General features: G+C 34.4%; 3 protein-coding genes and 1 long non-coding RNA gene across 4 annotated transcripts; 3 read left to right on the top strand and 1 right to left on the bottom strand.

Moving 5' to 3' along the window:
* Positions 1–1,928, bottom strand: LOC131607845 (beta-amyrin 28-monooxygenase-like). The gene is made up of 3 exons (XM_058879799.1): positions 964–1,928; positions 610–803; positions 1–495 (listed from the first exon to the last, which is right to left on the bottom strand). The coding sequence occupies exons 1-3, from the start codon at positions 1,907–1,909 to the stop codon at positions 199–201; spliced, it is 1,437 nt and encodes a 478-aa protein (XP_058735782.1). The 5' UTR covers positions 1,910–1,928; the 3' UTR covers positions 1–198.
* Positions 1,929–7,070: 5,142 nt separating this feature from the next.
* Positions 7,071–7,482, top strand: LOC131607844 (uncharacterized). Its single transcript, XR_009285423.1, has 3 exons — positions 7,071–7,205; positions 7,292–7,343; positions 7,428–7,482. It is a non-coding gene; the product is annotated as an uncharacterized LOC131607844 (long non-coding RNA).
* Positions 7,483–8,391: 909 nt separating this feature from the next.
* LOC131605768 (uncharacterized) lies at positions 8,392–13,824 on the top strand. Its single transcript, XM_058878084.1, has one exon. The coding sequence runs from the start codon at positions 8,392–8,394 to the stop codon at positions 13,822–13,824; it is 5,433 nt and encodes a 1,810-aa protein (XP_058734067.1).
* Positions 13,825–23,766: 9,942 nt separating this feature from the next.
* LOC131607843 (putative receptor-like protein kinase At3g47110) lies at positions 23,767–27,129 on the top strand. Its single transcript, XM_058879798.1, has 2 exons — positions 23,767–26,474; positions 26,608–27,129. The coding sequence occupies exons 1-2, from the start codon at positions 23,780–23,782 to the stop codon at positions 26,967–26,969; spliced, it is 3,057 nt and encodes a 1,018-aa protein (XP_058735781.1). The 5' UTR covers positions 23,767–23,779; the 3' UTR covers positions 26,970–27,129.
* Positions 27,130–27,524: the final 395 nt, after the last annotated feature.

Below are 27,524 nucleotides of genomic sequence, written 5' to 3'. Positions count from 1 at the left end.
ACAGTAAGAAAAACATATACATTTGTGTATAATAGAGTTACATCTTTGAGTCTTTGACCCAATGCGATTTACATGTTATATTCATTTCATTACCTTACATTTCATGACACAATTGCTTGTACAATTTCTCCTAACTCCATTATATTGATTATTTTCAGTGCACAACCAAGCATACATAATTAATTTTCACATGAAATGTTACAATTTATAAAGACGGATAGGAACTCCCTCAGCAGGGATAGGTATCAAAGCACCAGATACTTTCTCATCAGGAACTATAACTTCCCATTTAAACTTTGTTACAAGATTGTGAATGAAAGTGAGAATCACAAACCGGGTATAGTCCTTTCCAGGACAAGATCTTGGCCCTGCTCCAAAGGGTATAAAACTATATGGTGCATGAACATTATTCCCTTCAAATCTTGAAGGATCAAAACTTTCCGGCTCATTAAAGTATTTCGGATTCTTATTTGTTCCAACAAACGCCCAAAATATCTGTTCAAGTAAAGTTATTAGTAACAATGAAATAGTAATCGACGTATCAATAAAAACATTTAACTTTAATCATAACTCAGACGTATAATTGATTGATAGTGTAAAACTTTGTACCTTCCATCCCTTTGGAATTGTAAAACCTTCATAGGTGATATCGGTTTTAGCCTCTCTGAATGCTCCTGGTGCAGCTGAGTAGAGTCTCATGGTTTCTTGTGCAACAGCCCATGTATATTTCAGCTTCTGTATGCTCTCCCAATCTAGCACTGATGTATCACTTCCTTTCGATGATCTTTTAACTTCAGAATGCTCTAATTCAAATAAAAAGTTCCGTTCATCAGTATCAGAATAGACCTCAAATATCAGATAGCGTTTATAGAGGTACTCACAGATTACTCACTCGCCAACGAGGTCCTTCTGTTGACTAAGTTACAAAATATTATTTATAATATGATTGCTATTTTAGATTACCTGATAGAATTCTTTGGTAGATATCATGCCTCAATCCAATATGTTTGATCATGAAAGCCAAAGTGATAGCTATTGAGATAAAGCTAGAATTCATCAACCCCATGATGATATTACTTATTTCAATTTTAGGCACATATTTTCCGCTCATCTCAGCATCAACTATATATGCTAATAAATCATCCATAACTTTTCCATTCGACAAACTATCAATCTTGTCTTTAATCAAAAACTGAATCTCTTTCCTAATTTCAGATGCACTCTTCATTGCTTTACGAAATGTAGAGCCCGGAAAATTCACAGGAACCGAATAAATCCCGGAATACAAATTCTCAAACTCGGTTGCAAATTTTGCTACGTAATTAGGCTCATCGATTCCTAAGAAGAATTGATAAGCTAATGAAATTGAAAAAGATTTCACCAAAGGGTACACTTTTAGTTCTTTTTTTCCTTCCCAATGTGTCATGAAATGTTTGTGTATGATTGATTCAATTTTGTTGTTGTTCTTCATGTATTTAACTATTCCTTCGGGCTTAAGAAACCCCAAAATTTTCACCGGAGCAGAAGCTACAACTACTCGGATTTGATTCTGATTCTGATTCTGATAGGGAAGATTGAATAACTTGCACTGAGTTTTCAAGTACCAAACTTTGACAAGTTTTGATTCATTCATTGACATGAATTTGTTAGCATTAGGACCAAACATGACCACTGTTTTTTCTCCCAATAGCTTTGTTTTGAAAATCTCTGATGAGTACTTTTTTGATCTTTCTTGAATAAAATTTTCAATGTTTTTGAACAAAAATTGGTAACTTTCACCAACTAATGGCCAACCAAAAGTACCTGGTGGCAAGTTTTTTGTGCTAGCTTGTTTTCTTTTGTGGAAAACACAAGTAGATACTATCAAGGTAATCAAAATTAGGAACAAGGATTGGAAAAAGATAACCATTTTAAACTATAGAAAAGTTCTTAACATTAAGGCCAAAGTATGACACTCTACATCTTTTATATAGGCTATATGCCACTCTAGATCTCTCTTTTGAAAAAAACATCTCTCTCAAATTTGCATTATACAATTTATTTAGAGTACTTATTTGGTTGAGTGGTTTCTTTCTTAATATCTTATTCTTTTCAATCATACTATGTCATTTCAATAAACAAAGGTTCAATCATAGATTAGATTTTGGACAAATTTGACTCATGTGGAATTGTGGTCCATTGATCAATGTTTTAATGAAATCAATGTACTATTGGGATATTTTATTTTATATTTCTATATCATTATATGATATACATTTTTTATATAAATTATTTTAGATATTTAATAATTAGGAGTTTTAATTAAAAAATAATTAAATTAAGTAATAAGATTAATTAAAGTTTTAATTAATTAATTAATTAATTAATTGATATGGATTCAAGTATGAGTAGAATGATATATTTTAACTTTCTCGATGTTACAACCTAGTGATAGTGAAGTGGAAGAAGATGATCAAATTGGGGTTTCATTTTGATGGGTTTGATAAACTCTAGCAAATTTAAATTTAGATTACTTATATTGTTCTAGTGAAAAGTTAATTAAAATAAAATAATTAGATGATTTTTAGTTCACACTCTTGTCAAATAACTAAAAGATTCGAACATTAATTTCTTTAATGTTGAAATACATGTAGATCCACGGTACTAAAATTGGATCTCAGTGTTCTAAATTGCAATTATGATTGATTTTTTTGGTTATATGTTGTAATAGTTATCAGAACGATTCATATTAGTCAAATTCCTATAACACTTATAATTAGGTGCTGTTTTATAATGTGGATCAAATTTTAATTATTCATCATCTTCTCCTGCCATTGGCCTATAACACCTATGATATCAATGATAACGAGTAGTTGTCTCACTTATGTATTTCATGCTTTAGTTCTTGATTCCTAGTTATTTCCCTTTTAGCATTTGAATTCAATTATCTTTAACTAATGATGTATGATTTTACTTAAACGCTTATGCATGTCTTTGGTGATATTTGTGCTTGATTCCTACTATATTTGTTTATTTACTTTGCTGCTTTTTTGATATGCCAAAGGAAAAGAAGTATACTAAAAGGTCTACTCTATATTTGTCAAGGGAGGTTTAACTACTTAAAGATTACCACCTTTATTTCTTTGTTTGTTCACCTTTATAAAAGATGCATTTTTATTATTAAAAAGAGGGGAGAACGTGGATTGATGTGTTTGCAGGTATGGAATATGTAGCGATCTATTTGGTTTTCATGCTGACAATGCTCTTAAGAGAAGTTTTCATCAGTCGTGTTACTCAAGGCTCGTTGGTTCAAATGATACCATTTAATATGTTGATAAAGTGAGGGTGCTTGATATGTCAACCAAATGATGGTGCTTGATATGTTGATCAAGTAACGGTGCTTGATATGTTGATCAAATAATGGTGCTTCATATATGGATCAACTGATGGCACTTAACATGTTAACCAAGTGATGATGCTTGAAAATCAAGATGTGTTAATCAAGATGAAATTTGTGTGGATCTATATGGTTGCATGCATAAAGTTAAAAATCCCGTAGAAGATCCATATGAAGTTTTGATAATGACAACGGTGATTAAAGTCGGTGGCAATAGCTTAACTCTTTGATGATGTTGACGTAACCAGAGAAACATCTCATACATCATCAATAGAAAGAGACTCAATATTAAAGTGCTTATATGATCAGAATCATCACTACAGTGTAATAATCGTTTATGGATATCACTTGCACTAACCCAATCGATTGGGTATAAGTTTCAATCAATTAGACAATTTAAAAACTTGTCCAAAACTATTATGACAGTTCCTGGTTCAACTAGCACGACTCCAAAACATTTTAGGGATTTTTTTTTAAAGAAATAGAGGCTTAAAAACATGTTTTAGTGTGTGTGTGTGTTTTTAGCCATATAACTTGATGAAAAAGCCCTTGTGTTTTTACAAAACATGATTCACTCAGACACGACAAAGTGAGTTTTCAAACTTCCTCTCTTTCACACTTTGAATCTTCAAGACTTGTCAAGTAAATCAATCATATAGACACTTGCTTGAATCTTCTCGAAGACGAGTCTTAAGATATCTTCAAGTTGAGTACTATCATTCGAGGATGTTTGAAGTGATCACCAACCCCTAATTCGTCTACTTGCATCTTTGAAACTTGTCATACTTGAATCCTCATAGGTTGTAAAAATTATTTATAATTGTTTTACAAGTTGCCATACATGTTGTCATCATCAAAAGCCCATTATCATTATCAAGCTTTGATCAATTTTTTAAGTAACCTGCAAAATATGATTCACACTGAGCACATATAACTTATGCTACTTTGTGAAGCATGCTTGACATACCATGAATCACTTTCCATGAGTAGCAAAACTTTGATGAAGAGGTTGGTATAGTAGACCGAGGTAGAGCTCTATGTGACTTGAGCTAACATATTGAAAGATGAAGCTGACCCATGTCTGACTTAAATGGTCAAAGTGTTACAAAGTTTAGGTATTTTGGTCATTCATGCCAATCCATTAAGCGTCAAGCTTATTAAGGAAAAAACAATTGTTCTTCAAGAGCACATATGTCAATCTACTATGTACGGGTAACAAGTAATTTTTTCTACTCAAATGCGATGAGAACATAAGTCTGTGAGAATCCAAATTATGTTGTCCATTTGGAACTTATTTGAAAACTAACTATAACTAGAATATGACACGCGCATTGCGCGAATATGTTTAATCTATTTTTCATATTTTATGTAATTGAAATAATTAAAATGATTTTTTAGATGCGATTTTATTGGTGTAAAATTAAATTGTCTCTCAAAAAAGTATAATTGTTTTATATAAATGATATATGACGATTAAATTATAAATTTTATTAGGAATTGAAATAATATACTTTACATTTGTTAGGATTTGAACTTATGACCTCAAACAGAAATTCAATGCCTGAGTTTGTCTTTTGAGAAGTGGTGAACTATAAGAAATATACTTAGTTAACTAAGAGTCTGTTTGGTAAGACAAAATTTTGAGTTTATCGCTTATAAGCTCAAATGATAATTTAGACCCGTTTGGTAACGGTCTTGTCATCACGAGCTCATAACTTATTTTGATAGCTTATAGCTTATTTTTTAGACGTCATTTTAAATAATGTTTTAGCTTATAGCTTATCATTTTTTCTTCCTTTTTAATCCTTATTATTTTAACAAAAACCCAATTTTATCCTTTATAATTTATTTTAATTTAAAATGAAATAATTATGTATTAAATAACGTTTATGTAATTTTATATTTATAAGTTAGTTGAACCACTAATTTTACGAAACACTTCAATTAGGTTATCAGCTATCAGTCTCAACTATCAGCTATAAGTTATCAGTCATCAATCATCAGCCATAAGTTATAAGCTATCAGCTAGCTTATCAACCAACCGCTATTTTTACCAAACAGATTCTAAGTATATTTAGTTGGAGTGATTCTCGTGTTAGAATCTATAATATAAGAAAGGAAATTGTTCTGGAAAACACCCAAATACCCTTCCTTCTAATTTTGCCACCTCTCCAAAATGGAGGCAATTTTGGTCATAAATTTACTTTTTTCAACTAATGATGTCATATTTTGACTTCCAATTGTATAGTTGTTGTTTTGTGTCTTTGCTCTTTAGGAATGAATGAATTGATGATGTCATATGGGGGAACTACAACTTAATGGTTACTGAAAAAGTATATCTTTTTGAATTGCCAAATAGTTGTATCTCACTATCTTAAATTCAAAATTTCAATTTCTTCTCTCTCTCAGTCCTTTCTCTCATTCTCTCTCTCTCTTCCTTTCTCACTTTCTCTCTCACGTTTCTTCTCTTCCCTTTCCTTTTTCTTTCTTTCTTCTTTACAAACCGGATGGTACTCTATGATACTCTTGGAGCGTTTCTGGTATGTCCACGGAAACTTACGGAGCTTCGAAACTGCTGAAGATGCTGTAGTTATTGTATGTCACTCTTCATGTTAGGGTTTGTGGTGAATTTTGTGCAGGGAGGATTTGGAGTATATAAAGGTATGTTCTGAGTATCGGTTATGAAATTTCTTCGATTTGTATCTGTTTCTGAATTGTTTGGTTTTGTGTTTAAAATTAGGGTTTTGGTTTTGTGGCTAGGGTTCAATAACGGGAAAATTACGGTTTTAATTTTATAGATTTATCATCGGTGTTCGGTCGAAGAGGTTGCCGGTGAGTATTCTGAAACAAGTTTGATTTCAACCTTTATTTTCGATTTGCCAACGAAGTGACATTTTTTTTGTTTGCTTACAATGTTTTGTTAATTATTTTTTTATGAAGGTTTGAAAATTGTGGCTGTTTTATTGTTATAGTGTCCACAAAATCAATGTTTTGTTGTTGTTGGTCGTAAACAAGGTTGGTCCTTCGGTTTGTTGATTCAAACAAATCATATATTGATTGCATTAATTGTTGTTGAGGTACAACTTTAAAACTGTCTTTGCAGCATCTTTGAAATTGCCTTTAATGGTGGGAGCATATTCGGTGTCGGCTTTGCTTCATCAAGTGCAGGTTGGGAATTTTCGTAAGCTTGCTATCTTGATATGAAACATGACTAACTTTCCAATAACAGTTCCAAGTTCCAAAAGAATTTTGTTTATATATGATCCTTCTTTTCTTCTTCTAAATTTTTGTGTTGGGTTGCATATTCTGTATGGATTAGGTTTGATGCTTATAGGACTGATTTTGTGTGTTGTTGTAGGGCTTTTCATGAGTATTTTGATGTTGCCCTGTTCGAAAAGTTTGAGAGTGCATATGACTTCATTTTTCATTTATATAACTTTGAATTTGCACTTGATTTTGGGACTAAATTGACTGATGAATTGTTTAGTGATGCCCTGAACGTATTCCGTACAGGTTCCGAGATGAGGTTGCCCGGAGTCGAGAGCAAAGTTGTCTGGAACATGGAAACCCAGATTGAATCTTGCACCATGAACTTCACTGTTAGTATAATTAATTCTTTTGTTTTATATGGTAGATAATTGAGATGTAAAATTTGCTAAAGTTCACGAAAAGATGGGAGCTAAAGTTACAAGAACATAAAACAGTGTCACAGTTACCGGGCCTCCACGAGATTCCTCCGGTCGGAAAGTGTTGCAAGGAATTGATGTCAACATGAACAAGATGCCAGATGTTGCACTATTTGCTAATGGTCCTACTACTATTGGAGCCGGTACGGTTTATCTGTTTGTCAAACTATTTATCGAACTTGTTTTTCGCATATAAACTCATTTATTCTGTATTCCCTCTATTTTTCAGTGGCAAGTTGGAGAGTTAAAGAAACAGAAAGAATGATAGCAATCTGCGAAAGGTAAATCTTTAATCTCACGCTGCCGCTGATGCTTCCTTTGTAGTTTCAAACTCACTGATTTACTTACGTTTGCTGATATTTCAGCTCGGAGCAACAGTTGAAGAAGGTCCTGCTTCTGCTGCATTTGTAGACTTTTCTGTTGAGGTTCTATTTGATCGTTTGTTGTTGGTCTTACATGTTCTAAGTTGGCTTAGGTCAAAACTTGGTTCAAAGTTTATCAATGAACCTACAAAGAATTTTTCTGCAGTTTAGAATGTTTGTTGTATATAAAGAGATGAATGTTTTTACTCACCAATTGGTTTGAGTAATATATGTTAAAGTGGTATGTAGCTGTATCATGCACACTTGTGTGCAAACTGTCTATGCATCTTTTAGGGGCACATGCACACAAGTTTCTTTTCATATATTTAGATTATTGTTGAAGTTATGTAGTTGATATGGACGAACATAGGCTTGAATTGTAGCATTCAGTTATTTCCTGGAATGTCCAGGGATAGTGTCATTTCTGCATGAGTTTTATCAGGAAAAGTGTTATATATGCATAATTAGCAAGAGAAATTATTTAGTTTGATTACATATATATGCTGTATTATTTTTTCTTCAACCAAAAATAAAAGAGAAGTTTTCTATAGTTTTTGAAAATAGACCTTCAAGAGAAAATGGGACCTTGGTGTTGTTAGCATAAACATAAAATTTGATCATGTGAGAAATGTCACGGTGTTTGTAATTTTTGAAAAGGGAGAAAAACTGTTAGGAAAAAGGCCAGCAGAATTATAAGAAGGCCCAATTGGCTCAAAGAGTTCGTGTGACCCCAAGAGGGGTGTTATTAGTCAAGGTTTATTTATTAAGTCTTTTTCTATTTTATGGGTTATTTAGTCTTGGCCCATTTAGTAAGTCAAAACCCTACTATATAATCATTGTATGCTGCCTCTTTTTATGAAGAAGAAAAGTTGTTTTATCTTATTGTCTCTTTATGCAATTTTAGATCTAGGGTTATTGAACACAAATCTATCATTGGTGCTTTCATTCTCCCTTCTCTTGCCCTCCCATGGCTCCCCCAAAACCTCCTAACCCTTCCTCTAAAGAAATTTTAGAAGAAGCTTTGCAAATGTCTACCTTACACCTTAATACTGCAATGGCTGAAACTCAAGAACAAATGGATGTAAGATTTGCTCAAGTCCATGAAGATATAGCACAGCAAGTGGGAAAAATTCATACCATGTTAGCAAATGAAAGAAATGTAGAAGATGATAGGTATGAAGCTCTCATGGCAGCTATTAGAAAAGTCACTATCCAACAAGGTAAACAGCCTGCTACTGTTGCAACAGCTGCACAATCTGGTGGCAGCCACTCAGGTACTACACAATTACCTTCCTCTTTGTCTTTTTCGTCACCTAGCCATACCCAGCATATTACACCTACCCATTCCACCATACCCCCTATACCCACCCCAAACCAAGCCCTTTTTCGTTCAGCTAGTGTTAATGTCACTCCCACACCCCAGCCCACTATTTCTACGTTTCACAATACAGCCATCCCAACTCCACTACCTTTTCATAACACTGCCGTACCGAATTTTCCGCCATTCACCCAAGGCATGCCCCATTCTGCCTTTACCCCTGTTCCAATGTTACACCCCCCCTACATGCCCAGCCATAACCCATATCAACAATTTAACCATATCCCACCCTTACCCCCTTTTCGTTCTCCTAAACTTGAACTTCCCTTGTTTGATGGTTCCAATCCCTTGGAATGGCTATTTCAAGCGGATCAGTTTTTTAGTTTTTACAATCTTCCACCGGAAAACCGATTATCACTTATTTCTTTTTATATGAAAGGAGATGCTTTGGGTTGGTTTAAATGGATGCATAGCAATTTTTTGTTGACTGATTGGGCCTCTTTCACAAGAGCGTTAGAATTACGATTTGGGCCCTCAACTTTTGAAAATCATCAAGCTGAATTATTTAAGTTGAAACAGATTGGGTCTGTTATGGAATATCAAACCAAATTTGAGCAATTAGGTAATAAGGTGGTGGGCTTACCAGCAGATGCATTGCTTAATTGTTTTATTTCAGGGCTGCAACAAGATATTCAAAATGAATTGGCCATACACAAACCTACCTCTATTTCTAATGCTATTGGTCTTGCAAAGTTAATTGAATCCAAAATAAAAGATTCCAAACAGAAATTCACTAAACCTTTCTCCACATCCTTCCAAAAACCAATTGCTGCCAACATAGGTACTCCCACGCCCAAAAACCAATTTCCCACGGCCCAACCCACTCCTACCTTTCAAAAAAGCCTCAACCCACAACAACCCAAATTTCCCATTCGCAAACTGACCCAAGCCCAATTACAAGAGAGGAGAGCTCAAGGTCTTTGTTTCAATTGTGATGAAAAGTTCATTACCGGCCATAAATGCACCACAAACAGATTTTTTCTTTTGCTGGCTGAAGACGAAGGTTTGGAATCCGAGGAAAGTAATCCTAGCGATAGCATTTCTCATGAACAGGATTTAAATGACACATATTTTCAGCTATCAACTCAAGCTCTCACCGGGCAGTTCTCACCCCAAACTTTGAAATTCCAAGGATTCATACAGGGCTTACCGGTTATGGTACTTATAGACACGGGTAGCACTCATAACATTATGCAACCTAGGATCGCTCACCACCTCAATCTTACCACTACTCCTATCAACCAATTTTCCGTAATGGTTGGTAATGGTTCTCACCTCCAATGCGAAGGTATTTGCCCAGATGTCCAAATTTCACTACAAAAAAAACTATTCACTCTACCTTTTTACTTACTCCCAATAGAAGGTGCAGATATAGTTTTAGGAATGGCTTGGCTAAGAACCCTTGGACTCATTCAGGCAGATTTCTCTATTCCTTCTATTACTTTTCAGCACCAAAACACACCCCTAACCCTCACCGGCGACCCTAAATCTCTTCCCACAACAACCACTTTCCATCAATTGCGCCACCTTATTCATACAGATGCTGTGGCTTCTTTTCATTTACTTTTAATGGAACCTATTTCCAATTCTGCTCAAACATTACCTAATCTGATTACTTCAGCTGATGTAGCTCAATCTCCCTTACCCACACCACTCACCAAGCTCTTAACCAAATTTCAAAATATCTTTCAACAACCCAAAGGCCTTCCCCCAAAAAGACCACATGATCACCACATTACCCTCTTGCCTAACACAGCACCTATCAATGTTAAACCTTATCGCTACCCCCATTCAAAAAAAGACGCTATGACTACCATGATACAAGAGATGCTGCAGGAAGGCACTATTATTCCTAGCACTAGCCCTTTCTCCTCACCCGTGTTACTTGTAAAAAAAAAAGACGGGACTTGGCGTTTTTGCGTTGATTACAGAGCACTCAATGCAGTTACAGTAAAAGATAGATTTCCCATACCCACTATTGATGAACTACTTGATGAACTAGGATCTGCTAAAATTTTTTCCAAGATAGATTTGTGTTCAGGATACCATCAGATCAGAGTTGCATCTAGGGACACGCATAAAACAGCTTTTCGGACTTTTGATGGGCATTACGAATTTCTTGTAATGCCATTTGGCCTCACTAATGGGCCCTCAACCTTCCAGTCTGCGATGAATGATCTCTTAAGACCCTACTTAAGAAAATTTGTCTTAGTTTTTTTTGATGATATTTTAATTTACAGCTCAAATTTTGATGAGCATCTCACACATTTGCAGGTCATTTTTGAGTTATTATCACAACAAGCATTTTTTGTCAAGTTATCTAAGTGTGTTTTTGCAGCTACTCAGATTGATTACCTAGGACATATTATTTCAGCAGCAGGAGTTGCACCTGATTCAGAAAAGGTGAAAGCCATTTTAGATTGGCCAACACCTCGATCTCTCTCGACACTCCGTGGTTTCTTAGGTCTCACCGGATTTTATCGCCGTTTTGTTAAAGATTACGCCACACTCGCCGCTCCTCTCACCGATTTGTTGCGTTCCACTACTTTTACATGGAGTACAGAGGCAACCAGGGCCTTTACAGAGTTAAAACATAAAATGACCGACATGCCGGTCTTAGCTCTACCAGACTTTACAAAAGAATTTACAATAGAAACTGATGCTTCTGGAGTCGCCATCGGAGCAGTTTTATCACAAGAAGGTCATCCCATCGCCTTTTTCAGCAAGAAATTATGCCCCAGAATGCAAGCATCATCTGTGTACGTCCGGGAAATGCTGGCAATCACTGAAGCTGTCAAGAAATGGCGTCAGTATTTGATAGGTCAAAAATTTCACATCTATACTGACCAGAAGAGCCTAAGAAACTTGCTACTACAGCGCATACAGACACCAGAACAACAGAGATGGACTGCAAAGTTACAAGGATTTGATTTTGAGATTTCATACAAACCTGGCAAGTCAAATCTTGTGGCTGATGCTTTAAGCAGAAAGTTTGAGCCTGAAAAATCAACACTTTTGATATTTTCTTCTCCTCTACCAGATGTGCTCAACACCTTGAAACAGTTTTACCAGCATGACAGTGTGGGTCAGAATCTACTCGAGTTAGCCAAACACCAAAGTACCAATACAGACTACAGAGTGTCCCAAGGTTTACTTTATTACAAAGACAGATTGTTCATACCTGCTATAGCAGATCTGCGTCAGAACATTCTTCTCGAGCACCATCAAACACCTACAGCAGGCCATTCTGGTGTCAAGGCAACATTGGCAAGATTGCGTGCTTCTTTTTGTTGGCCAGGAGTGCACCTCGAAGTAAAAAATATGGTTAGGCATTGTCTCACATGTCAACATAACAAATATGATACTCAGAAAAAGAAAGGATTACTGCAACCTCTACCTATTCCTAAACAAGTATGGGAAGAGATTACAATGGACTTCATCACACACTTACCAAGTTCAAGTGGCCACACTGCAATATGGGTTATCTGCGATCGGCTATCCAAATTTGTTCACTTCATCCCTTTACCAACTCATTTTACAGCAAAGGATCTGGCCAACCGTTTCACAGTCGAAATATTTCGTCTCCATGGCAGCCCCAAAACCATTGTATCAGATCGGGACCCTATATTTTTAAGCAAGTTCTGGAAAGAGTTCTTCAAAAATCACGGCACAATCCTGCAATACAGCACATCATATCATCCAGAGACCGACGGCCAGACAGAAGTGGTAAATCGATCGTTAGAAACTTACTTACGCTGTTTTGCTGGAGATCATCCGAAAACATGGCACAAGTTTCTACATCTAGCAGAATACTGGTATAATACGTCCTTTCACTCAGCGATCCAGATGACTCCGTTTAAGGCTCTTTACGGTCGTGACCCACCAAATCTCATGGACTATGTCCAACACTCCTCTTCTGAAGTAGATCTGGAATCAGCGCTACAACAACAGCAAGAAGTCTTGGCTAAGTTAAAACAGCACTTAAGAAAAAGCAGAATCACCATGGAGAAACAAGCTAATGTGAAACGCAAACACGTTACCTTTAGGGAAGGTGACTGGGTCTTACTAAAGTTACAACCGTATCGTCAAACGACCGTACACCGACGTGTATCTCAGAAGCTAGCTCAACGGTATTTCGGCCCCTTCCGTATCATCAAGCGCACTGGTATCGTCAACTATCTGCTGGATCTACCTTCTTCGTCACGAATCCACCCCATTGTTCATGTGTCGCTGTTAAAGGCTTATTATGGAACCCAACCTCAGAAAGACTGTCATCAGTTTCCTTTACCCGACCTTGTTGTGTTTGAGGATAACCCACACGATACCTGTCAACCACAAACAGAGTCAGACGTTAGCATTCAAACATCAAGCAAACCGGATTCCAAGAAGAAGGAGGTTTTACCTGTGTTGTCTTCCCCGCAAAGAGTGCATGCAAGTGATAAAGAGAAGGGTGTCGACATGGTCAGCGTGCAGAGCGATTTGGAAACACACCATCAAAAGAAAAGGAGCTGCTCAAATGTAGATCAGAGAAGAGTGGAGGAAGTGAAACAAAAACAAGAGTACAAAAGTGTTAAGAAAGGTGAAGAGTGCAACGAGTTGCTAGATCCACCGAATGTGACAAACAGAAATGACTCGGTGGAGTCTTCTTTTATTGACTATGCATTTAATCCTAATGGTACTTTTCCTTGGAAACATGAACACGCTTTCCCACAGCCAGCTACTTCCTCTGCCCGAGGCGATAATGTAATCCCTCTCCACCAATCAGAATCCAAGGCTCAGATTCGCCCTTATCTTCCAACGGGCACTTTTTCTCCAAAGCACGTGGGTGTGTCCCCACCACCAGTTGTGTGTGATAGCTTGCCAATTTGTCCTCTACCGCCAAGTGACAGCTTAGTAATTACTAATGGGCCTTCTTTACCCTTGAACCTTGAGGACAAGGTTCCTAATGGGCCTGGGAGTAATGTTAGGAAAAAGGCCAGCAGAATTATAAGAAGGCCCAATTGGCTCAAAGAGTTCGTGTGACCCCAAGAGGGGTGTTATTAGTCAAGGTTTATTTATTAAGTCTTTTTCTATTTTATGGGTTATTTAGTCTTGGCCCATTTAGTAAGTCAAAACCCTACTATATAATCATTGTATGCTGCCTCTTTTTATGAAGAAGAAAAGTTGTTTTATCTTATTGTCTCTTTATGCAATTTTAGATCTAGGGTTATTGAACACAAATCTATCAAAAACTTTCCACCATATGTTTTAAATAATCACAATCTTTTTGAAGTATGTCTTATGATATATTTTTCTTGAAAATGCACTTTTGGAAGTTATATGTTTTTTTTTATGTGTACATTGAATTCTACCATGCATGTGCGCTTTTATCAAATGATTTCAAATAAATCAAACTTGAACATAAGCAGATGCAATAGTAGACGATTCTGGGGGCAGGCAGATGCAACAGACATGACATGCTATTAAATGTCAGTGTTCCCTCACCATTAAGTAGATGTAAGTTGTTAATCTTTTCGTGCCACACTGCCACTTATTAGAAAAAACAACCAATAGGCCACGATTAATCTTCAGTTTGAAAGCTGGACATCGGTCGGTTAGGATCGGTTTCGGATTACAAATAGTTCATCCGAAGAAAACCACGGATGGAAGATAAGAGACCATTTCCGCCCGTTTTTGTTTTCGGTTAAGTCGGATTACGGTTTTATCGGATTTCGGTTTAGCTGGGTGGTTTCAAACGGGTTAGAAACAATCTACCTTTTGAACGTTTGAGAGATGAAATAATTTAGAAAAAACTAAACTTTGAACTTTTGAGAGATGAAAAAATTCAGAAAAAACTAAACTTTACAACTTAGATGTGAAAACCCATTAAATGACAGCATATGAGAAAGAAAAGAGATTAACCACAACTCAAGTCCAACAATAGAACAATATTTTCTTTATTGAAATATATGAAAGTGCTGGTGAAAGAAAATGATGAAAGAAGATGAGATTTCTAAGGGAGAAGATGAAAGACAAAAGTTCAATAACAGAGAGAGAGAGTGTGAGTGAAAGGGTAGAAGCAAAGGAGAACTCAGAGAAAAATGTGATCATTTTGATTAAATGAAATTAATAAATTATTTTTAATTATATATTAATGCTTGCTCAGAAAAAGCAGAAAGATTTGACGTATGAAAAGAATGCTCATAATTTACTTTAATTAATAATTATAATAGGAAAAAAAAGCAGAAAAAGTACTATGCATTTGTTTTTTCTCTATCCACTAGCTTAGTAGCAGTATTGTAATTAATTTTTTTCTTGGTGCAGTAGCTTAATAGTAGTATAATTATATCTTTTCCTATACATCGGTTATAATTGGATTACCGTGGATTAGTTTCATCCATCCGAAACCGACCGGCATTAACCAACAATATCCATTTTGGCCAATCCGACTAACCCGAATAACCCGCATGGGTCAACCAACTTGCTTACGGATCACTTGGGTTGGGCGGTTTGGACCGGTTCGAAAAATCTTGTCCAGCCCTAGTTTGAAGTAGTAAAAAAGGTGATGCTCTTTTATTTTTACAGATGCTCTCACACTACTGTGAAAAGTTTATATTGTCAATGGTATTCGGAGATGTATCTCCGAACGCATATAATATCAATTGACTTTGAACCATTAGCCAATGAACTTAATCGGAGATGTATTTCCGAACGCACATAATATCAATTGACTTTGAACCATTAGCCAATGAACTTGTCTGATAATTGAAGCCCATTTTACTTCCTCTTTATTAAAATGATAGATTGACAAATAAACATATTTATTATACCAATTTAATAATTATATAATCCTAGCAAATTTATTTTACTATGTATCCTTATGTTAATTTTAATGCAAACTATTGATTTATTTGATTTTGGTTCTTTGAACTTTTTTCCTTATTTTTTTAGCCACAAATAAATACATATATTTTCATCTTCATTTTGTTATTTAATGATTAATAAAATATACTTTTTGCTTCTAACGAAAAAAAGTTTGTCTCTTATAAATTAATTAAGTATATTTTTATAAAAATATGTGAAAATATAGTTTTATTAATAATTTATAAAGTTATTGATCAAAATATTGATTATTAACGAGACATAAAGTTACTGATCAAAATATTTTTTATTAATTACGAAAAATAAAAAAAAATTATTAAAAAATATAAATCTAAACTAAATGCGTGTTTCATATATAAAAAATGTATTTATGATCTAAATCAAAAAATGGTATACGGGAACAAATATATTATTGATCTAAATATTTTTATATACGAAAATTTACTATTGATTCAAATATTTTTTATAACGATACCTAAATGTCATACCCCAAAATTTGCCCTCATATATTTGCAAATGTCATTTTTATTTCGAATAAGTGACATAGTCCAGTTGGTAAGGATTTGAGAGTAAGAGGTATAAGAGTGAGAGGTCCCGGGTTTGAATCTCATTTCTGACGTTTTCCCTTTTTATTTATTTCTAACTTTAGTTTTAATTTTATTTTCACTTATTACTAAAAAAAACCACAAAAATAAGTTTTTATATTTAGGTATTATTTTCGTATTTATTTATTATTGTAAAAAAAATATTTATTCACTTTTATCCATTTTTTATTCAAAAAAAGCATAAAAAGCCCAAAAAATTATTATTAGATGTTATTTCTTATTTTAGTTTTATAGTTATTATGATACTAAAAAAAAAATCAAACCTCTCCATCACTTCCGAACACTTACACGACAAAATCATTAGTATTTCAAAACAAGCTCAAGACAAAGAATCATAAAAAATTGAAAGAAATTAATTGGGTAGACAAAGGTCTTAATGTGAGTAGATTGACTTGTCCAATTCTGTCCAATTCTATAAGAGAGGACACTCACGACCAAACCAAGGATAAACCCTGATTCCACAGCTTTCACGTACACCTTTTACACTACTTTTCTAACCCTTCTTTTATCTCTCACGTCACGAGTAGAAACAGTCACCATAAATCTCCATCCACCCACATACACAACACATATACAACAAACCAAAAATTCTAACACCCAAAAACCTTTTATCTTCTCACATACGTACCATCTGCATAAAATCTCCATTCACTAATAGTTGATATATACCACCAATTTCAAACACAATAACTACCCAAATCGAAATCTCCAACCAAAATACTATTCATATCATCACCATCAAAACTCTTAAACACATTCACCATTACATAAAATTCCAACAACATTAATCATAAATCCAATCAATTCATTACTTACATTTTCTATTTGCAATGTCTATTTTCTTTTGCAGCTATTGCATCATCTAAAACACAAATAAAAAGAGGAGGAGTCGAATTTGCGATAAGCCACGCCGACGAAATTCCAACCGCAGCGGACTGAACCTTCTTTACCACGGAGCAGCCATCATGGTTGCGCCATCACCGCTTCCAAGGCTAGCACAACACCGACGCGAGGCTGCTATTCACGGCGCCGGATGTTCGCCGTCAGCCGCGTGTTCTCCTTCAACCGGCCGCACCGCGAAATCGCTTTGGTTCCAGATCCGCCATTAACGGTATTTCTCTTGTTCAAAATCTCGATCTTTGATGTGTATTGTAACTAATAAGTATTTTGTTCATGATGAATGGATATAATATTGAAAACCAGTTACTTTGCTGTGGATGTAATCGTGAGAAAGAGAAGTTGGATTCTTTTTTGTTATAACTTTTTTTTTTAATTAAAAGAATTGCCATGTGTCATAAATCAAATGGTCCTTATCTTAGGTTGAAAAGTCAAAGCACTAATTTATTTCTTTATTTTGGTTATTATCATTTTTTTTAGAAAATTAATGATACAATAAACTACAAACTTACAGCGGGACGTTCCTTGGCTATTTTTGTTTATCTCACTTAATTTTTTTTTTTTTAATAAATAAGTTAATTATGTTTAGTTAACTAACTATTTTAGTGAATTGAATTAAGGTTATTTGATATGGGACTCGGGCTATTATATTTATTTCTTTTATCAAGGCCAAGCTCTACGTTTCTATTGTGTTTCTTTAATGCTTGATTTTTATTTTGTTATATATATATATATATATATATATATATATATATATATATATAAAATACAAAAAAAATAGTTTTGTTTAATTTTATAATTTAATAAGGCTATTTTAATTTTTTTTCTTTTAATTAATAGTTGTTAATATTTTATCATTTCTCTTTATTATTTTATTTATATCCGTACTAACATTTCATTTTGATGTGAGGTACCATCATTGAGCCCTTGGACAATTTCGTGGACACTTGCAAACTACATAATTTTGTACATTTAATCGTGTTATTTCCATTTTAATTTTCATTTAAGTTTGTAATATTATTTTGGCAAAATACCCTTTTTGGTCCTTTATGTTAACCTCGGGGTTCATTTTGGTCCCTTAACTTCAAAAAGTGTCATATTGGTCCCTTAACTCTTCAAAATGTGTCATTTTAGTCCTTTTTGTCATATTAGCGACGGATTTAGCGACTGATTTCTGAGTTTTTCCGTCGCTAATGTGACAAAAAGGACTAAAATGACACCTTTTGAAGGGTTAAGGGACCAATATGACACTTTTTAAAATTAAGGGATCAAAATGAACCATGAGGTTAACATAAGGGACCAAAAAGAGTATTTAGCCTATTATTTTTTATCCCCACTCGGAAAATTGTAATCCCCGCCCCGAAGCCATGTAATAGCGTAGGTTTTATTTTCTCGCTTTTATTTTTTGTACATATTTAACTGCTAGTAATTAGGATTGTATGAAAAGACTAAATAATTGAACGTTAGCTCACCTAATTCAATATAACATAACTGAATTCAACTCACGTGATTGATGCACACACTCACCCCTAGGGTACGCCCCTCTTGGTTGCCTTTGATTATATGGTCGTGTCCCTCGAATATAGGGGTACCCAATAGCAACACGTCCCTCGATTAAAATCATCAAAGATCATGGTCCCTCGATGACCCTCGATGTTGCCTACGAATACATGATCTAGTCCCTCGAACTGTTGCCTACGAAAAGATGATTGTCCCTTCGAATTTGCTAAAGGTACCTCTATCATGTTGCCTTCAACGACCTCGATGACCCTTCGATGACCCACACGTCCAATATAAACAAGGATTTCCTACTTCTATATAGTATGGATAATCCTAGGAACCGTAAAAATTACAGAAAAAAGACCAATTAGTTAGGGTAGTGCTCTTAACCTGCCTAGCTCAGTAAAAATATCTTTTCAATATTTTCGAAAAACTAAGGCTACGCATTTACGCTAAAGTCCTTATGTCTCCTTTCAAAACAAACAAACAAACATGAGCTAAGCAAGTTAAGAGCCCGTAGATAACTACGGATGAAAAGGGTGCTTGCACCTTCCCTTTTCATAACTTACCCCTCGAGCCCGTTTTCTTTTAAAAAGGTATTTTTCTGTACTTTTTACCTTTCCTAACATTGGACAAAATAAAAGTCGGTGGCGACTCATGCTTACCGCAACATTGGTTGCACATTTCAAATAAAAGTCAGTTCACCGAGTTACACTAAACAAAAATAATATTTGTACACGGGAACATGAAGTTATTGATCAAAATATTGTTTTATTAATTATATATTCAATTATTATTTTTTCACGGGTAACCAGACATTTTTCCATTAAAAAATATACATCTGAAACAAATGCGCGTTTCATACCAGAACCCGTGCGAACGCACGGGTTTGTTACTAGTTTTTAGTTCAAAATGAGTTTTAAAGTTATATTTTTCAAAATATTTCTTATAGTAAGAATAAAATATTGTAATGAGTTGAATCATGAATATGTTACGGATATACTATAAGAAAATGATATATGTATTATATTGTATTTGAGCTTTTGCAAAGTAATTTGAATATCAAATGTTAAAACTAACAATTGATTTGTCATAAGAGTTTTATTTATTGTAAATAGTATAATGAAAGAGTTGTATAATATTTTTATTTTTTATTTAAAAAAATATTTTAGATATATTATATGAAAAGGATATGTAAAAATAATTTATTCGTTAAAAAATAATTGCAAGAAAAATAGAAATATTATTTTATAAATTTTATAAAAATATATAAGTAGTTATTAGGTTAATATATAATTTTATTTTTATTTAATAATTAAAAAATTATTGCAAGACAAATAAAAATATTGTTTTATAAGATTCACGAAAATATGAAAGTAGTTATTAGGTTAATGTGTGTGTGTATATATATATATATATATATATATATATATATATATATATATATATATATATATATTACATTTTTAAGAATTCAAACTTATAACTTCAAGTAGAGACTTTATGTGATTTTAATTTTTAAAAAGTGCAGATAAATTTAAGAAGATGACACATAAGAATAGGAGTGATGTGGCAGAAACGACTATATGTGGCAAATATATTGAGAGACGATGAATTTAGGAAATATACTCAGTTAACTAAGTATATTAGTCGGATTGATTATTGTGTTGTTAGAATCTTTAGTTCAAAATGAGTTTTAAATCCATATCTAATGTTGTAATGAGTTGAATCTCAAGCAAGTTTTTGGAATATAAGAAAAAAAAATGTATTATATTGTATTTAAGTTATTGTAAAGTAGTTTTAATATCAAATGTTAAACTAACGATTGGCTTGTCATAAGAGTATTTTTTGTTGTTGTAAATGGTATGATCAAAGAGTAGTATAACCTTTTTTTTTTAAATAAGTTAAAATTATTTTAGATATATTATATGGAAGACAATAGCAAAAACAAATATTTTAATTTTATTAATTAAAAAATAATTGAAAGAAAAATAGAAATATTGTTTTATAATTTTTATGAGAATATGTAAGTAGTTTATTAGGTTAATATATATTTTTATTTTTTAATTTAATAATTAAAGATTAATTGCAAGAAAAGTAAAATTATTATTTTATAAGTTTTATTACAATGTGTAAGTAGTTATTAAGTTAATATATATTTTTTTCATCTTTTGTAAAAAGTGAAGATATATTTTAAAAGATGCCACGTAAAATTATAAATGATGTGACAAAAATAATTTTATGTGGCAGAAATGATTTTTTGTGCAAATATGTTGGGGTCCGATTTAATATATATAAGGGTTAAATAAGTTTTTGTTTCCTATAAACATACATAATTTTGTTTTTAGTCCCTTTAAAATTTTCCTTGTCGCCAACTTTGATTAACTGAAGCTGACGTGGCAAAGACACCTATGAAAAATTTTTAAAAAATTAAAATTGCAGTAGTTACAAACCCCTTTAACAAATCCAGAAAATTTCCTTAGAAACATTTCATCAAACACCTTAACTGCATCATTCAAAATTGCAACATTGTTCTCCATCACATCTGTTTCACCAACAACAACAACACATGTCTTGCAGCACCAACCTCCCCTTCCCATAATGTTTTTATTTTTTATTTATTTTAATGTCTCACCGACAACACAAGCTTCACATCTAATCCTTTAACTAACAAACCATGGGTGTATCTTTTGGAGGCTTAGGAATGTTTTGGATGGAGCTTTTAGATTACATTGTGGAATTTTATGAAGGATTGTAGAATTTTCACTGAATTATATGCTCGAAAGTTAGAATTTTTTTCATAAGTTCTATTAGGAAAGGCATAACCTACACCATCTACTGATAGAATATTCATTCCCCGGTAATACAAGCCAACCAAACAAACAATAGCCAACTATTTTTACCAACTAGATAACATAGATTCTTAAACATATTAAATTAGCTTCAATTGTCTTCACTGTATGCATGAAAACAAGAAGATGTCTCCACAATTGTCTTCACTGTTGTTGATGAAACAGTTGTGATTTAGAACAATGTTGTAATTTTGAAGGTTGCAACAAAGGTGTTTGATTAAACGGCTCTTAGAATATTTTCTGGGATTGTAAGAAGAGGCTTGTAACCCTCGCAATCTAGGATATTTTTAAAATTTTTGAAAGCTGCCTTTGCCACTTCAGCTTCCGTTAATGAAGATTGACGGCAAGAACCAAAATTGTAGATGGAAAACTTGATGAGGATCATTATTTGAAATAAAAATTTTAAGGGACTATAAACGAAATTAGGAATATTTATAGGGACCAAAAACTTATTTAATCCTATATATAATAATAGATGTTCACCATATTGTTGACTCGGTCTTTCTCTGCTATGCCTTTCAGCAAGCTGCTAGTCTTGTTGGTTTGGTAGAAAAATTGTTCAGCATTCAATTGCCCTTTAATTTCATGCTGACTTTGTAAATGGTAGCTGTTTGTTCACAAAGATGCATTCTATTAAAATTATCGTGTTTTGATTGCCAGACTCTCAATGTTGCATGTAAATATTTCGTGAATTTGAGAAAAAATATTAAATAATATGAATATTATATAGTTTTGTTAGAAATTCGGTATGATAATCTTGGATAACTTCGAAAAATCGTGTTCGTACACTTTCCGAACAAAGTATTTCGACCCTATTCTTATCTGGGTTCACGAAATTTTTGTGGGGATAATTCTCGAAGAGCAATCTGTTTCTGACAATAGAGAACAGATCAAGAATGTAGAGAGGAAGTATTAATTTCGTGTAACCAAAATTGAGGCCAAATGACTCCTTATATAGGAGATCAATAACAAAAACGAAAAGACACACCTGTTCGGAAACTGAAAACGGTCATGTCTGTTGGGAAAGGGTACAACGATCAGAGAAATTTTTCGAACAGGGCACTGCTCCGCACCCTGCCCGCTAGGGATGGCAATGGGCAGGGTATGGGTAGGGTACTATAGTACCCATCCCCATACCCGCGGTTAGAAAAAATCCCCTTACCCGAGCCCATACCCGTTTGGATAACAACTTTAGCACCCGTACCCGTGTCCTCTGGGTATGTATGTACCCATACCCGTACCCGTTACCTGCATTTCTAATAAAAAATAAGTATATCAACTATAAAATATCATATCATTTTAAGTTTTTAGTATCATTTAAATATTTTCAAAAAACTTATTGTTAAATTATGAAATAAACAAACATTTATGTTACATATGTAATGGTTTAACATCGATATATTTTTGAAAATTGATAGACATTTATTTAAATACAATAATATAAATCAAAATATATAAATATATATGTTGTGCGGGTATGGAGCGGGTTGGGTACTAAGTTGCCCATACCCGCATCCATACCCGCTTATTTAAGTGGGTAATTACCCGAGCCCGTGCCCGTACCCATTTATGTGGGTTTTTACCCTGCCCATTGTGGATATTTTTGTGGGTACCCATTGGGGATGGGCCAAATTGCCATCCCTACTGCCCTGCCCCTTGGACCCCGACGGGGCACTGCACCGCACCCCGCCAGAGGTTACGCTCTTTGGAATCCGGTTTCAATTATTCGTATTCAATTATACGTTTGGCTCGACGAGCGTGCACTCCGCACTACCCTAACTCGTTTCAAACTTAACGCATAATTGCATCGGCCTATAGTAAATCACATTACTACCAAAATAGATTGATGATACTAAAATCACCAACAAGTTTTATTATAGAGTTTAAAAATCATATTTATTGAACAAATTTTAATAATTTTAATGACTAATTATTTAGAAACTAAAGTGATGCCTTATTATAAAATAAAATTTAAAAAACACACTTTTTTCTTCCTGTCGTGTAAATAAAATACTTCTAACGTTAATTTTGGTGTTGAAATGCTATATCAGTGGACTATATAACCATAAAACTGGGTCTAACTGAGATACATACATGAAAATGACACCTGTGATATGACTCAACTGATAAAAGAAGAGGCTTCATAACTAAGTAAACAGTGTCTGCTACACTTGCCACAAGGTGCTGCTATAAATACACATCTTCTCAGCATAATATGAATATCATAAACCTGCATGCAAACCAAAAAGCAAAGAAGCAAGCATGGCTTTGTTTTCTCATTCACTTCTTCATATTTATGCCTTAGTAATGATCCTAATTGTGCCCTTTGATTTCAACAACCTTTTGATTGGTGTATCATCAACCACTCTTAGCATCACCACAGACAAAGAAGCCTTAATCTCATTAATGTCTCAATTGAGTACTACCAATGACACTTCTAGTTCTAGTACTAGTTCTCATCCATTATCCTCTTGGAGCCATAATTCATCTCCTTGCAATTGGACCGGAGTCCTATGTGACAAGCATAGCCGAAGAGTGATTTCCTTAGATCTTTCAGGCTTTGGACTCTCGGGTAACTTGAGCCCTTATATAGGTAACATCTCCTCTCTTCAGTCCCTACAATTGCAGAATAACCAGCTCACAGGATTCATTCCTAACCAAATTACCAATCTGGACAGTTTGAGAGTTCTAAATATGAATTCTAACAGATTAGAAGGAATGCTTCCTTTAAACCTTACCTGCTTAAATAAGCTCGAGATTCTTGATTTGTCCTCAAACAAGATTGTAAGCAGAATTCCTGAAGACATCAGCAGCTTGAAAAAGCTGCAGGTCTTAAAACTTGGAAAGAATAGCCTCCATGGTACAATTCCAGCAGCTCTAGGAAATATTTCATCTCTGAGAAATATAAGTTTAGGCACCAACTCTCTTAGTGGCTGGATTCCTAGTGACTTAGGTAGGCTACACAATCTAATTGAGCTTGATCTCACTATTAACAATCTTACTGGGACTGTTCCATCTGTTGTATATAATTTGTCTTCTCTAGTTAATTTGGCCTTAGCTGCAAACTCCTTTTGGGGTGATATTCCGTATGATGTTGGTCATAAACTTCCCAAACTACTAGTGTTCAATTTTTGCTACAATAAATTCACAGGTAGAATTCCAGGGTCTTTGCACAACCTTACAAATATTAGGGTCATTCGCATGCTCTCTAACCTTTTGGAAGGAACGGTTCCGCCTGGTTTGGGAAATCTCCCATTTCTTCAACTGTATAATATTGGCCATAACAGGATAGTCAGCTCAGGAATCAAAGGCTTGGAGTTCATCACATCATTGGCAAACAGCACTCATTTGAACTTTCTAAACATTAATGGCAATATGCTAGAAGGTGACATTCCTGGAACCATTGGCAATCTCTCCAAGGATCTCTCAATTTTATACATGGGAGGGAATCGTTTCAATGGAAGTATTCCCTCTTCCATTGGTCGTCTTAGTGGCTTGAAGTCGTTTAACTTGAGCTACAATTCAATTAGTGGAGAGATTCCAAAGGAGTTAGGAAAGTTAGAGGAACTACAAGAGTTATATCTGACTGGAAATAAGATATCAGGAGCTATTCCAATCCCCCTTGGTAACTTAATAAAGTTAAACAAGATTGATTTGTCAAGAAATGAACTTGTTGGTAAAATACCATTCAGTTTTCAAAATTTTCAAAACCTGCTCTACATGGACTTATCTAGTAACAAACTCAATGGAAACATACCTGCGGAAATCCTCAACCTCCCAACTTTAAGCATTGTCTTAAACTTATCAAACAATTTTTTGAGTGGACCAATACCTCAATTTGGGAAATTAACTAGCATTGCCTCCATTGACTTTTCAAACAACCAATTGTATGGCACCATCTCCAGCTCAATAGGCAGTTGCTTGAGCTTGGAGAAATTGTTTTTGGCTAGGAATATGCTTTCAGGTTCCATTCCAAAAGAACTTGGAGATGTGAGAGCCTTGGAATCTTTGGACTTGTCCTCCAACCAACTCTTTGGACTCATTCCTATTGAACTTCAAAATCTGCATGCCCTTCAGCTTTTAAACCTCTCTTACAATGATTTAGAAGGAGCCATTCCTAGTGGTGGAGTTTTCCAAATTCTCTCTGCTGTCCACTTAGAAGGCAATAAAAAGCTATGCTTGAAATTTGCATGTGTGCCTCAAGTCCATAGAAGAGGACATGTCAGACTTTATATCATCATAGCTACAGTGGTAATATTTGTTGTACTATGTCTCACAATTGGCTTGCTACTACTATATATGAATTACCGAAAGGTGAAGATAACAGCAATAGAAGCATCTAAACAGCTAAAGCCACGGGCTCCATTGGTCTCTTATGACGAGCTTCGCTTGGCAACTGAGGAGTTCAGGGAAGAAAAATTATTAGGAACTGGGAGTTTTGGGTCAGTTTATAAAGGACAGCTATGTCAGGGAAACATTATAGCAGTGAAAGTACTTGACACACTAAGAACAGGTTCTTTAAAGAGTTTCTTTGCAGAGTGTGAGGCTATGAAGAACTCAAGGCACAGAAATCTTGTTAAGCTAATCACATCATGCTCTAGTGTTGATTTTAGAAATAATGATTTTCTGGCTTTGATCTACGAGTACTTAAGTAACGGGAGCTTGGAAGATTGGATTAAGGAGAGGAGAAAGCATGGAAATGGAAACGGTTTGAACCTTATGGAGAGACTAAATATAGCTATAGATGTTGCTTCTGCATTAGATTACCTGCACAATGACAGTGAAACTCCAATTGTGCACTGTGATATTAAGCCGAGTAACATTCTCCTGAATGAAGATATGACTGCAAAGGTTGGAGACTTTGGTTTGGCTAGGTTACTGATTCAAAGATCAAACAATCAATTTTCCATTAGTTCCACTAATGTCCTTAGAGGTTCAATCGGTTACATACCTCCAGGTTAGTACTCCGTTAACTTCCTTGTTTCAAAAATGTTTTAACGCATTCGAGTGTACATTCTTAAGACAGAAATCAGTATTTTCTCATGCTTTGTTTAACTATAATTAATAAAGTACTTTTTCTCACTATGTAGAGTATGGATGGGGAGAGAAAGCGTCTGCAGCAGGAGATGTATATAGTTTTGGGATAGTGATACTAGAGCTCTTCTCTGGGAAGAGTCCACAAGATGATTGCTTCAGTGGAGGCCTGAGCATAGCAAAATGGGTGCAATCAGCATTCAAAAACAAGACTGTTCACGTCGTTGACCCTCAGCTTCTATCCCTCATTTATGATGAGGACTCTGCTAGAGACACCAATCTACAAATTCAGTGTGTGGATGCAATTATGGGAGTTGGCATGTCCTGCACTACAGACAATCCACATGATCGCATTGGCATTAGAGCTGCTGTTTGCCAACTAAAAGCTGCCATGGACTTTCTTCTGAATAAAATCTGATATTAAGAGTCCTAAGGGACTTTCTTCTGAATAAATACTTGTATTATGATATATAGTAAAAATTGATATGCATCTCTACCACTGCAATTAGATAGCATGGTTGACTTTGCTTAATACAATAAAGGTGATTTCTGGGAATTTGAGTGCTCTGTGCAACTTTAGAAAAAAGTGTCTCATTCGGTACACATACAAGCTTTTCCAATTATCTTATTATGAGATTTTAACAATGACCGACCCAGGAATATTCACTACAATACCTTGATTACCAAACAATCCAATCCTTCAAAATCTTGCAATAGAGCTGTTGCTGGTTGCATTGAAAACCACAGATAAGATTTGTCTCTACCCATTGGCTAGAGAGAAGCGAGTTGGATATACTTTAACAGAAACTTTGAAAAATCGACCAGCATATAAATTACAAGAATGGAGAACAATATAGTAAAAAAAAAAAAAAACAATGTGAACTTGCATGTTCTTGAACTGAAAAAAAAGTGATGGGATTTAGGGAAAGAAGAATTTACAGGAGTATGAAAAGAGAAGTAGCATTGTTGGTTG

This window comes from Vicia villosa, linkage group LG5, assembly GCF_029867415.1.
Source record: "Vicia villosa cultivar HV-30 ecotype Madison, WI linkage group LG5, Vvil1.0, whole genome shotgun sequence".
Classification (NCBI taxonomy): domain Eukaryota; kingdom Viridiplantae; phylum Streptophyta; class Magnoliopsida; order Fabales; family Fabaceae; genus Vicia; species Vicia villosa.
Note: the sequence above shows the minus strand (reverse complement) of the source record. Positions and strands in the feature narration are given on the sequence as shown.

Bases quoted from the DNA above. Each gene is read 5' to 3' on its own strand.
- LOC131607845 (XM_058879799.1), bottom strand. From the start codon at position 1,909: ATGGTTATCTTTTTCCAATCCTTGTTCCTAATTTTGATTACCTTGATA. The intron at 804-963 runs GTAATCTAAAAT...TATTTGAATTAG, and splicing joins CTACCAAAGAATTCTATCAG to AGCATTCTGAAGTTAAAAGA. The intron at 496-609 runs GTACAAAGTTTT...TTACTTGAACAG, and splicing joins CAATTCCAAAGGGATGGAAG to ATATTTTGGGCGTTTGTTGG.
- LOC131605768 (XM_058878084.1), top strand. From the start codon at position 8,392: ATGGCTCCCCCAAAACCTCCTAACCCTTCCTCTAAAGAAATTTTAGAA.
- LOC131607843 (XM_058879798.1), top strand. From the start codon at position 23,780: ATGGCTTTGTTTTCTCATTCACTTCTTCATATTTATGCCTTAGTAATG. The intron at 26,475-26,607 runs GTTAGTACTCCG...CTCACTATGTAG, and splicing joins AATCGGTTACATACCTCCAG to AGTATGGATGGGGAGAGAAA.